Source organism: Coturnix japonica, chromosome 23 (genome assembly GCF_054131305.1).
Source record: "Coturnix japonica strain WE chromosome 23, WE-NBRP24, whole genome shotgun sequence".
Lineage (NCBI taxonomy): Eukaryota > Metazoa > Chordata > Aves > Galliformes > Phasianidae > Coturnix > Coturnix japonica.
In genome coordinates this window covers 5015645-5028853 of record NC_140685.1, presented here as the reverse complement: position 1 = coordinate 5028853, position 13209 = coordinate 5015645, and the positions used below count along the sequence as shown (strand labels likewise).

Sequence of the window (13209 nt, the reverse complement as noted above, 5' to 3'; positions counted from 1 at the left end):
GCATCCATGCAGCTGCCAAATTACGGCTCCATGCCCATGGAGAAAGAGCACTCAAGTGGAAACTGTATTACAGTAGAGCAGAGAGCCCAGGATTGTATAAAACCACCTAATTTATTTTTATTTCTACAGCTATCCTATTGGACTAATAAGTATCTTCATTTTTAGGGGACTTATAATGAAATAAATGCATAATGGGTATTTTGAAGCTATGAGATGACAGATACTGCTTTACCTCTGATGTGGGATGATTGACCTGCAGGTAACTGGAAAAGCTTGAGGAAAAGGTTGTAACTGTTGGCTGGGGACAGGATCTGGGGTTGCTCAATGCAGGCCATGATGCACAGCTAACTGCTTGCTGCTGATGCCAGCACCAACCACCGCACTTTCCTGTCTGGAACTGCTGAAGCTGAAGTGTATGGCACCTTCTCTCTTTACCAACACAAAGCTTGGTGCACAGCAACATGAAATAAAGAACTAGAGAGCATCTCTGAAGAGTAACTCGTCCTTACTTTTTTCTCTTTCTGAGCCTTACACAAAAGCACAGCTCACCTGCAGAACTGCCCTGCACTGTGATTCAGCACTGTGCCACACAGCCACGTGCCCTTTTGGAAGTGCTCTGATTTACAGATCACACACAACATTTCTGAAGAGTTCATGCAGCCAGGCAGCAGCTGAACTCTGCAGCACTGATCTCTGGAGGCAGCAACCCCACTTAAGTCACTGATTTTTAATGGGAAGCAGAAGCCAGGAGGCAACAGCTAAAAAAAATAGTTGCATCATGTATCAGTTCCTTGTAAACCCTTTCATCCTTCAGCTGACCAGAGCAAGGTAAAGATAAGTGACTTGAGATACACATTTCCAGTTTCTTCTTGTGGTTCTCAGCTTGAAGTATCCTGCAGCTACCAGGGCTGGGAGGTGTCTGCTGCTACACGCTTCCCACCCATCCCATACCTCACCTTCACCATCAGTTGCCTGTTCAAATAAAGAGATTCTACATCCAAGTTGACAATCTTGATGTACCTAAGGTTTCAGAAGTCAGAAAAATCTTTCAAGAGGAGTCCACAGCTGCTACAACATTGTTTTATTGTTAGTTCTGCACATACCCTTCAGCACATAAAAATAATAATCCATTGAATACAGTGATTCAAAAGTCTGTTTCATGGCTTCTCAGGCTGCAGATCACTCTAGCAGCATTAGTGTCTGAGGCCACCAGCCTCTGTAAGCATGAAAAAAAGGTAGAACCCAACTAAAACCCAACAGAAGGAACCTGTACTAGGTAATCAGGTTATTTCAAGCCCACTGATACCCTACAGTTCAGGTCTTTATATAAATATAGCAGCAGAGGCACCACAGTGTCAACCTGAGAGCCACAGCAGTACATTTACCAGTAGTAACAGCAGCATTGCCCTCTGTACTGCGGGCTGTGGGTGAGGCACAGGGAACAGATATGGCTTTAGGGGTTACGAGCAAATGCTGGAGAGGTTAACACTGAGAGATCAACGCCACTGAAGTTTAAAGGGCCAGCAGAACTAGACAGTGTTAAAAAGAAATTAACTTAGGGTTAAAAGAAACAAAATAAACCTAAATCTGAATTTCTCTCCCTTCAAAAAGTCAGCATTGCCTGCAGGGTAAAAACAAAACACTCCCCTGCTGCCTTCCAAAGAACAACGTTCCATCCAGAACTCAACCACCAAGTTCAGCATTAGCAGCCCTGAGCAAAAGCATGTGAACTCATTTGTAGCATAAGGCTTCTACTGGTAACACTTAAATAAGAACTAAGAGATGGGGGAGCAAGGAGAGGTGCCATCCCAAAGCAGAGTCCTGGTTGGAAAGTGTGACTCCCTCCCAAGACTGCTGCAGGGAACAGTGGTTGGAGGCACTGCAAAACATTGGAGGCAGCAGCCTCTAACCTACACAGGAGAAGGAGACTTTGTGCCTCTTGGCGGGAGGTACCGTAGAGCCTCAGTTCCCTGTTTTTTGGAGAAACACTCCCCAGATTCACAGAAACTGGTTTCCTGGAAATGTGTGTTGCTAAGGTGGCACTGTAGGTAGAAGAGAGCAAAAATGCAGTGGGAAAAGAAGACTCACTTCTGCATTTTCTTGACACGCTCCATGGCTAAGTTCCTCAACATCCCCTGGTCCCATTGCTGGAAGAAGGAAGAGAGCCAGCACGATGCAAGGATCACCCCTCCGAGCAGTGCAGCTCCTGCCAGTCTGTTTCACTCTCACATCTGACTCGTGTTTTGAAAAACTCCTTAATGAGCCTCTGTGCTTCTTCCTTCACTGCAAGAGAAGCAGCACCCCTTTGACACGATACTTAGACATGTACCCCCTCTGCAGACATCACCTCATCGAGCATCTAAATAACTTTAGCTGCGGTCTCCACAGCTGCCAACTCACCAGTCTTGCGAGCAGGGTTCTGATCTTCAGTCAGTAAGTGAGACAGGTGCCGAGCAAAGCCCTTAAACAGGTCCTGCAGGGATGGGGAGGATAAAGAGCAGAAAGGAGACATTAGTAATCTCACCAGACTTATTTCTGCATTTGTTCTGCCTTTAGCATAGCCTGGCTGTGGCACAAAGCATCTACAGATTTATACTGTTTTATACTACAGGACTGCTGCAAGCCTGCAAATGCATCTGACCCTGTAGAGGAGCACATGCACACACAGGCTGCCTTGTAGAATACATCATGTAAAACCAGACCAAAACTCAACTTCATCTGCTGCCACTCCATAAGCAGCGTTTAGAATGAAAGCATGAGCAATAACAAGTGCAGAACTGACAAGGTACCACTTTAAATTATATACAAATCCTTTCTTGCAAGAGAGGAATTGCTGCACCTAGTCACCAAGAGAGCACACACAAAGACCTGGAAATGAAATGTGGTACCATTATCATGTTTCCCTTCTCAGAGCCCCAGATCACTAGGGAGATGCAATCTCCTCCTGCTACAGAAGTTGTTGAGCTGTACCTACCTTGGAAGCAAATTTGCCACCCTTGTAGAATGGGGTCAAATATTTAACAACGATGTCTGCTATTTCTTTGAGGGACATGCTTTTGGTCACAGGCTGTATGGTCTTGCTGGCTCCTTCTTTATCACTCTGCAACAAGTTTGGATCAAAAGTCACCTTCTTCTTTGTCAGACCTGCACTTTTGCTTTCTGGCTGGGTCAGAATGGAAGATTTTGCTGCTGTTCGCATCCGCTTTGTTGTAGGATTTTCTGTATCCTGGAGATGGGACAGAAGAAAACCAAAATCACCAATTCCTGAAGAAGTGTTCACAGAAAATGAATCTTTGCAGCATCCTGCAGGCTCTTCCTACATGAATACCATGCAAGGAACTTACGCAGCTACTTCTTAGGGACATTTAGCTCTGCAGACATAACACACTTTCTTACACAGGCTCTGAAAAAACCCCTTAAGACCATCACCTGTTTCTCTGTACTCTTATTAAGGCAGCTAATTGCAAGACCCTGTTTTATACAGGAAAGGCTGCCAGGAAAAGATTCCCCAGGATGTTTGCTGAGATTATACCCCTCAGGAAGAATCAGCTTCTTCAGAAGTGCCACAGCCCTGCTCAGCAACAAGAAAACAAGAAGAAAACAGCACTTTTCAGTGCAGACAGCTCCTAGGCAGTCTTGGATGCCAAAAGAAGATGCAGAGACTGACTGTCAAGAAAGGCTGTGTGTATGATTCATTCCTGAGTAGTCCCATGGGCCACTGAGTTGAGGTTGTTCCCAAAACTTGAGAGAGCAACTTTCTAAATATAGTTAGTTACAGATCTAGAAGGGGAGGAGATTTTCATTCCAGGCAAGTTATCAGCAAAAGGTGCAGTCACAGGAAAGATGAAACAAAGCAGAATGGAGCAAAAGATTCCACTGTGGTCTGAACTGCTGGCATTGGTTCCATGGGCAGCAGGGTGACACCAAGAGGCAACTCATGAACAGTGCTCCTCTCCACTGCAACTGCAGCTGGGCGATCCCCAGGTGAAGATCAGACCAGGAATATCACTCCAAGTGAGAATCTTGGCACAAGGTAAGCAGAAATAGTCAAAATCAGCATACATTGAAGTCTTACCTCATCTGATCCTTGTCGCTTCCCACTCTGACCTTCCCCAACAACAGCATGTTCATTTTCTGTGACACCTTCAGCAACACTAATGGAAAGAGTGGAGAGAAGGACAATTTTCAGAGGCCGTGAGATTCTCCATGGTAAAGCAGGAATTTCCCTCACCAGCCTAGATATCAAATTTGGATTCCCAGTTTCCAAGACAAGGCTGGCAGGGTCCTGCAGCTAACTAACACGGCAACACAGAGAGGAGAGAGATGGAGATTTTACCTCAATACATCAAGTTCTTCCTGAAGGGGTTTAGTTTCAGCAGCCTGCTGGGTCTTACAGACCTCCTCCCTCTCAGTCTGTGCTCCTTCCATCTCTCCCAGCTCCTCATTCTCCTCATGGGACTGTCCTGTCACATCCCCAGAGGCATCTTTGTTTTCCTGAGGTATTGATTTCTCTTGACATATGCTTTGAGAAGAAACCTGAGGTAGTATGCTTGCAGTACAGCTGACTTCCTCTGTTGAGCTGCAACTTTTGGCTTTAGATCCACCTTTGGAAAGGGAGAAGAACTTGGAAATATCCTGTGACTCTTTTTTGGCCGCTTCTGCCAGCATTTGCTGCTTTTTGCTGAGTTTAGTCCTCTTAACAGGGCTATCCCCAAGGGCAGCTTTTGTGTCTGGACTGCTTTGCTGCTCCTTCTTCTCAGGAAGGACTACTACCACCTCAGCACTCTCACACACTGCTTTGGTTGCTTGTTTTTTTTTCTGGAGAACAGTGGGTTTTGTGTCCAGTTCCAGATTGCAGTTGTTGTTGTCATGTTTATTTGGACAATCTTCTTTTTTGACAGGTTTTGTATCGCTATCTTCCTGGATCTTCAGCAGTTCTGAAGCTGTTTGGAACAAGCCGGACTTCTTTGGAAAGCCAGCTCCCACACGCTTGGGTTTGAACTAGGGAGAAAGGAAAGAGAAGACATTTATGACTTTTCTGGCCTGTGTGCAGAACTCTGAAAGGAAACAAGCTTAGGATTACAATACACTACTGTGCATACAGCTGTAAGCTGAGGATGATGCTAAAATTGACTCATCATCATGAGCATCAATTGAGACATCAGGAAAATGGATTAGGCGAAAGTCATAGACCCACAGTGAGGAAACAAACTGCATCTTTGGTTAGAATAAGATCAGAAAAGCTATTTATTCTACGGCCTGCACATAAGTTCACTAATATGAACCAGCATGACTATTTGTTCTTACCCCAAAAACAAAAGGTGGATAGAGAAAGCAATTTCAGTCTGAATACTTACCTATGGCCATAAAAAAAACCTATAAAACAATCATGAAAAAGCAGGTAGATAAGTCATATCTCATCTATCCCATTTGTGCTCACTCACTGAGTAAACTTGGGATGCAGGGAGGAAATCCTCTTCTGCTGGAGACTCAGATTTTGTTTCTGAGCTGCTGCTGCCTCCAGTTCCTGACCCAAAGACTGAGAACAACTCTCCTTCTTTTGATGCTTTGTTGATCTCTGCTACCTGAAAAAAAAAAAAAAAAAAAAAAAAAAAAAGAATAGAAACAAACTCCTAGTGGCTAGAAAGAACAGGAGGAACATCCTCAGAGAGTTATGGCAACCAGCTAACCTAAACTAAGGCTTCTCTACCATCAGTAACAGTCTGAAGAATTTCCCCTTCCCTTTATTGCTAGACCTAGAGGACACCTGGGTAAGCTTGCACTGATAAATAGGTTTCTAAAGTCTGTAAACTCATAGGCTGCAGCCAACAAGGATGCAAAGCCAACATGGTTCTGGGTTCTCCTGGAAACAAAACCAAGAAGAGAGATCTGGAAGACATTCAAGGCAAAGAGGAGTTTCTCCTTCATCCCTCTTACACAAACACTACCCTACTTCCCTTTGAGCTGAGGCCACACCACATTAAGAGGCAAGGGCAAGCAACAGCAGATGTTGGGCCCTACCTTCTTTAGCACAGATGCCTTGTATGAGTTAGCCATTTTACTGGTTCTGAAAGCTTCATACTCCAGCTCCACCGCACAGGCATGAGGGTCTGACCTGTAACACAGGCTGGGGTAATTTCTGGCAAGACACACTTATACATCTGCCAAGGGAACACTAATGCTTAAGCATCCCCCTGACAGTACAAAGTTTTCTACCTCTGATGTTTTAAGTCTTAAGTGATGCAGTAGTGACTTGGTGGGGAATGGCAAAGGTGGTGAAAACAGATTTAAATTGAAGTCCTTCTGTTCAGCTGTTCTGTTTGGAAGTACACTATCCCCATCTTGTGGGACAAGGAGGAATTGAGATCAAGCTGATTTAGCAGAATCGGACATAGGAATCCTTATGAAGGATGCTGTTAAATGAAGCCACAGCCTTAGATCAAATAAAAAGGCATTCCCTGAGAGCAGTAATGTTGCTTGAGGAAGACTAAGCCCCATGTTAAGGGACTCGGTACACTATTCCTTTTCTCTCATCTCATACCATTTTCCTGCTGCTGTTGGAACCTCTTGGTTGGCACTCAAAGCTTCCTCCAGTATCTTCAAGCAGTGCTCCCGTCCCTAGGAAACACAGAATTCTCAGACATGCTGTGCAGAAATCACAGTGCCCCTAGGACTTCTGTCCCTGAAGGGGCTAAGAACAGGGCAGGCAGCATCATTGAATGTTAAACAGCCTTTCCTACCTTCACTGTAAGCTTAGAGATTCTTCTGCTGGAGGCATCCTTCAAGGGGCAGTCTGCACCTGCCACACAAAAGACGTTTAGAAAAGCCAGCACCTCTTGTCCTGTTCCTTCCTACACAGTGATGCCAAGCACCACTACAGTCACTCCAGCAAAAGGCACCCCAGCTCTCAGGAAAAAAACACAACCAAAACTAAAACTAAAGAAACTGAATAGAGCAACATGAACCACCAGGTACTCATTGACAATAGTGTGAGACCTGTGTTGCTAGACAGGGCTCCAAGTATCACAGATACAAATGGCAAAGTTTTCCCGAAGTTGTCTTATGGTCCAAATTAATACTGCTGCATAAACATAGCACAAATAGCCTGAAAGGTCAGCTTAGACAACACGCCTCCTTTTTGTCTCCTTTAGGGAAGCTGTTTAGAAAGATGCATTCCAGATCTTCACCCCAACCAAAGCTAAACTCTGATCCTCATCCTCCAGCCAAACTTTCACAGCCAAAAGCCCAACCCTTGTGCCTAGGGATTGATACCCCCAGTGCTGATGCAACATAAATTACATGCAGCTGCAAAATACAAGGCTTCCTTCTCCCCCCAGAAAACCCACTATAAATCAAAAACATTTACTTGGAGGAACAAAATCTTCTTTTTCTGGTTCTTTGCCCTGGAAGAAGAAAGGACCATTGAAGCATTTCCATTCCTGCAACACACACGCAGGTCTAGAAGCACGAAAGACAAATTTTTATCCCCCTGTAGTGTGGAAAATTAATGTTGGAGTTACAAAAGTACTAAAAAAGGCAGCAAAGTGGGGAAAAGGAGACAAAGGATGAGAATCAAAGCCAACAGTTCATCTTTGCTATAGGAATATGCTAAAGAGAGTGAGTGTGGAAATCTGTTTTTAGTAATATCAGAGTTGTTAAAGACAACAGGATCCTCTTGATGAGCACTGCAAAGAGGCAAGCTGCACTTCTTCACATTATGAGACTGGTCCAGAATATGGAGAATGTGACAAAAGCAGAGGTAATCAGTGAAAAAAAGAACAAGGAACAGCATGATGCAATAATTTGCTTTCATTTAGTGCCAGGAAGCCTTTATATCTACAATACAAGCTCACAGCATAAAGACTATATGCAAACAACCTGTGAATCTCTTACAAAGCTACACCAACTCACCCTGCGCAGGCTCATCTGTTTCTTGTAGAAATTGTCCCATTCCCGTTTCCGACTCTCTTCATTGGCTTCATCCCCATTCCCGCTGCTTTCTTCATCATAGCTGGACAAGGAAGGAAAACAAGAGGCACAAACATTTCTGTAAATGTAGCATGAATTGGGGCACAGGCCTGGGTCATCCCAGGGCTTACAGAGAAGATGCATCTCAGAGCCTTTCAGAATGAGCCTTTTTTAGCTTTTAGTTTCACTACCATCTGACGATATGAACCATAGTGTTCATGGGACTTATTAATCTCATGAAATAGGAGCAGATAAGCAGTGCCCTGAGAATGGAGGAATCCATTTCAGAAGCTCTGACATCTTCTGCCATAGGGCAGAGAAATTACTGTTTGGGTCATCTACCAGTTATTACTGCCCATGGAGCTTAGATGGTGGAAAGGGTGCAGCACCCATTCCCCAGCAATGCCCTCTCAAGTCCTGAGATCAAACACAGGCTTAGGTCACAAGTACACCAGTTTTATCTGTCTCAGCTGGAAGTGCCTGAAGAACAAGGGCAGCAGCCTGAAGCTATTTAAGGAAAAGCAGAGGGCTAAGCCAGCCAACAGCACTGTGCAGCCTGGCAGACCTTCATGGGCAATGCAGATGGGAAAACCTGCATCATGGCAGAGCAGCACAATGGCTGCAACCCAGCCAAAGAACAAGAACAAAAGTTGTCATCTCCACACTTCCAAGCTTTTTACAGAATAAATCATATTTCCAACTGCACATCTTTTTGCTGTTGGCCTGATGGAAACACTAAAGTCTAGCAATCAGCAGAAGAATCTGATGCTGGCAGTCTTTTATATCCACGGTTATGACTAAGTCCTGTCACTGGTGCCCCAGTCTGCTCGCCCAAAGCACTAAGCCAAGAATGAGTTCTGGATCACATCATACTTTGTTGTCATGCTGGTCTCAATTTAAACATTCAGAATCTTGTGACTACAAATAGAGTTGTGCTCATTTGCTCCTTTCACAAATGTCAGGCTAGTTTCTTGAACCAATTACCTTCTGCAGGGCAATGCTTAGGTCACTCAAAACAGCTTTTGGCTCTCTGGGATATGAATCTGATCCAGGGCTGCCAAAGTGTGTGGAAAATGAAATTCCAGCTCCTGCTGCCAGGAAGTTACAGGAAACTACCACCACACCAAAACACGTGCTGAAAACAGGAGTGGTTGGGCCTGCAGCTGGGAGATGCTCTCTTCTCTCTTATAGCTCCTATGAACTGGGTTTGAGCTACCAAGTACAGACCTGCTAAAACCTCTGCAGCCTCTCCTTCCGCCTTCATACAGCTCTGGGTCGTAGCTGTCCCAGGAGGATCCTGTGGGTCCAATGCAAGTTTTGCTCCAGTTGTTGCTGCAGCGCTCCAGAGCCTCCAGCTGCCTTTTCACTGCCTCTGGGTTCCTGCAGTAATCACAGCACTTATTGCAAGGTGGAGTGACATCACCAAAGTACTTTGCTATGGCAGCGTGACGACACCTAGGAGACAGGAGGAGAAAGGATCCAGGGATTATTTCCATCATGGAACTCCACCCTTCAAATGCAAGTTGCCATGTGATAAAGACTTGGGTGTTTTTTTTATCAGAGAAGGTCTATTCTAGCAGGAAACTGGGCTTCTGTGCCTGGTATCTTGCACATGGTTTCTGTGCATTCACTTCCCCACAGGTAAAACATGGTGTCAATCTGTTCTGATAAATGCTTTCAGACATTTGAGATCTACAAAAGGTGGAGTGGATGGAATATGCTGTTCTTAATTCTGTATCATTGGCCAAATATAGTCCATCCAAAGATGGCACAGATTTCAATCAGAATGGCACAGGCTGCACAGAGAGGTGGTGGATGACCCATCCTTGCAGACACCCCAGGTCAGGCTGGACAGGGTTCTGAGCACTGATGGAGCTGTGGGTGTCTATGCTCATTGCAGGGGGTAGGACCAGATTATTTTTAAGTGTCCCTTCCAGCTGAAACCATTCCATGACTATGATTCTATGATCAATGGCCAGTCTGGGGAGATTATATGCAGACCAGTCCATGTGCTCACACACTTCACAACAAGCTCTACCAGCTTTAGCAAGCAGGCCATGTGAAGACGATTAGATCCTTCTTCCAGCAGTCCTCAAAGATTTCTGGCAGACATCAGTGCTTTGGGACACGTAAAGAAAGTTCAGTAACAGATATACACTCATTAGCAATATGGGCAGGGAGCCATTTCTGCTCTGCAACACTCCCTCATTTCAACGAGTGAAGATACTGGTAAAAAGAGGAAAAAGAACCAGGGCAGCCACTTGTTTTCAGAAAGATGGAAGAATTTAGAGGAGCTTTTCAAAGTTGGGTTTTGCAGCAGAGGCGGCCACAGAAGATCAAAGGGGAGATTTTGCTCCTGTACCAAGGAGTGTCCCAGCTGGCTTACCAACTTTGTGTGCAAAAACTGAGCGACAGGGAGGAAAAGCACAAGAGCTCACACTTCATTTATTCACATTAAAACCCTTTGAGGACAAGTCTGAACTTGCCAGCAATCTGACTAACAAACACAGCTTGTGAACTTGCGTGCATGCTTCTGGGCCAGCATAACTGCATGTGTACAAGGCACAAACAACGCTTGCAAGGGTCTGCAGTGGCGGCTGGCTCACTGTTCCCATGAGTTCCCCCTGAGCTGGTGAGCTGGGCAAGCAAAGAGCGAAGGAAAGCAGTAGCTCACAGCTGCCAAGCAGGGAAATGAGTGTGTGCTGAAGTGCCCAGGGTTGGTGCTGCTCAGGTGAGGGCTGCAGCATGGTGATGTGCCGCAGGGGATGGGGACTGAAAGCCCAGAAAGGGCTCCCACAAAGCTGCCTTTATATCAGCGGCACTGACTCACTGGTGCCTTGAGCACGAAGAAAGAGCTCCTTTCATATATTGGGTTAGGGTGGGGGGACTGGGACGGGGACAACTCATTTGATCCCCTTGTTCTGCTTTTCCAAAAGAACTGCTGGTGCAGCCTGTCCTGCTGTTACCGGATAAACTCCAGCTCAAATGAAACTCCTTCAGACCAACGTGGCATTAAGAAACGTTCTTTATCACGGTGTCAGATGCACAGGGGATCTCTCCACCTCATGAGCACGGCTGCCACAAAAGATCTTCAGCTTATATGCATTGCTTGTATTACATATGTAAAGGTTTTCCTGGACAGCACATACATATTCAATCCTTTGCCCTAATGTTATTAACATAGGATTCTGCCTCCTTGCACATGCTCAGCCTTTGTGTGTGTGTGTGGGGGGGGGGGGGTCTCGGTGTGCCCTTTGCTTGAACTCTTTTTACATGATTAGGGACAGAAGGTTCCCTTCTGTGGGATGCTTTGCAGACTGCAGCACCGACTACTGGCTCTTATCTTCAGGCTGGTCTTGAGGAGGTGTGGGAAGGAACCTTCTGCTGTTAACCAAAAACTGCCACAGTGCTTGCAACATCCCCTGGTTTTACTCTTCCTAAAGAACTGCTGGTGCTGACTGTCCTGCCAGTGCTACGTGACTATAAAAGTATCAATGAGCTGTCAGTTTCTCCCCCAAAAAACAGGAAGGAGTTCTCATTACTTCCCATGTTTCTCAAACACAAACTGCTCTGAATTAGAGTTAACTGAGGTATACAGGAGTGGTCAGGTCCCTCTCATTCCTACAGCACTCACCAGGCTTATGCTAGGGAGGGACATCCACATGTACCCCTGTCTCTTAAAGCAAAAGAGAGATACTGCAAAGAAAGCCTTTGGAGGAGCAGAGATCAACTCTGATGTCACTGGAATTTAGAGAGGTTCGAGGTTCTTCGGCAGGGTCTGTCATTATAGGAGAAGGGGAAATGGTTTCAAACTAAAGGAGGAAAGATTTGGATTGGCTATAAGGAAGGTTTTAGGCTACAAGCAGTGAGGCAGTGGCACAGGTTGCCCATAGGGGAGGTGGTGCCCCATCCCTGCAGCCAGCCAAGGTCAGGGGATGGGCTGTGAGCACTGATGGAGCTGTGGGTGTCCCTGCTCAGTGCAGGGATGGCACCACGTGGCCTTTAGGGTCCCTTCCAACTCAAATGATTCTATGATTCCAAGTTCCTAGACTACCAGCCTTGCAAAGTCAGGACCAGCTGGCGGTAACTGCCTCCTTTATGCAAAACCACCCAAATCAGGGTCACAGCCTCACCTGACCCAATGATAATCACGAGCCGAGCTGCTGAAATTCAGTTGCAGAATGAAATTGCAGTCCCAGAAGTGGAGTCAACAGGCCAAAAAAAGGTACCACTATGGATGCCAGAGTTAATGCTTAACTGAACACAAGGTCCCGAACCAGTTGGCTACATGTTGCCGTGGTGGGGAAACTTCCCACATCACATGAGCACCTGAAAAATGCCCAGATGGAGAGCCGAAGATCAGGTAAAATGGTACAATTGTTGCTACCATTAGTAGAAATGGGTGAGCTGTCTGAGAAGACACAAAGTCACATATCCAAGAAGAAGCTTTGCCTCTGCCAGAGTACACCAGGAAAGAAGCATTCCCTTGTAGTTGCCAAAGGAGGGTACACTGCCCCATTGAGAGAGATCCCCAGAAATACAGCAAGTCTTGAGCTAAACCCAAGAAATGAGAGCAGTGTGAAACATAGAAAAATCACATAAGGACAAATTATTTACACAGATGCCACTTGCTGAACAATTTAATGTGCTCTACTGAATTCACTGCAGGGAAGGCAGACTAGAAAACTTTTAAGGGTCCCTTCCAACACCAGTGACTCCAGTGAAAAAGAAGGACAGATGGTGTGGCTGATGAAGTATTACTGTTCTGCACCTATGTGAAGGGCTGTGCCTCTGTAACAGCAGCAATCCGGAGCCAAGCCAATGGGCACCAGCTGTCCCCAGCCCACTAGAAGCAAATGCCCAATGCATTGGGAAAGTGAATGAGTTGGCCAAGAGCACGAAGTATGTTCACCCCCAGCACTAGCCCTGCTCCCAGCAGCAGTAAGTTGTGCTGCACTGTCACTGTAACTTTGCACTTGCAGAAAACCTCCTTCCCCAGGGACTGGGAAGGAAACTGAGCAGCGTAGAGCAAAGTTAATTGCTTTAACACAGTCCTGAACTTGTGCAAGGTGAGCATCAGCTCCAGCCCCGCTCCAGAAATAAAAAGAGAGGAGAGAAAACCTCGCTTGGAGGTGATGTGGAGAAGTGAGCCCTGGAGGCGGGGGCTGCAGGGAGGGCTCCCCACGGCCGCCCGCCCGCCCTGGCACACGCGTAACCCAAAACTGCGCTGCTCCGCAACAG

At 45.9% G+C, this 13209-nt stretch overlaps 1 protein-coding gene across 14 annotated transcripts in view; it reads right to left on the bottom strand.

Annotated features, from left to right (window-relative positions):
• Positions 1–13209, bottom strand: part of RECQL5 (RecQ like helicase 5) — a 38128-nt gene that overhangs the window by 2089 nt on the left and 22830 nt on the right. For 3 of the 14 annotated variants that reach the window (XR_014936790.1, XR_004309253.2, XR_004309252.2), the window contains exons 9-20: positions 9196–9423; positions 7912–8011; positions 7367–7403; positions 6741–6799; positions 6542–6618; positions 6022–6115; positions 5445–5585; positions 4337–5001; positions 4076–4154; positions 2975–3226; positions 2401–2473; positions 2089–2283 (exon numbers count right to left, since the gene is read on the bottom strand). Coding sequence is in view for 4 of the 14 variants with exons in the window: in XM_015879721.2 (XP_015735207.2) it covers positions 2183–2283; positions 2401–2473; positions 2975–3226; positions 4076–4154; positions 4337–5001; positions 5445–5585; positions 6022–6115; positions 6542–6618; positions 6741–6799; positions 7367–7403; positions 7912–8011; positions 9196–9423 (1906 nt within the window). In the remaining 10 variants the exon portion in view is untranslated. Of the gene's footprint in view, positions 1–1066; positions 2284–2400; positions 2474–2974; positions 3227–4075; positions 4155–4336; positions 5002–5444; positions 5586–6021; positions 6116–6216; positions 6414–6541; positions 6619–6740; positions 6800–7366; positions 7490–7911; positions 8012–9195; positions 9424–13209 lie in introns of those variants that run through there. The other 11 variants (XM_015879721.2, XM_015879720.3, XM_085522848.1 and 8 more) reach the window with 9 other exon arrangements.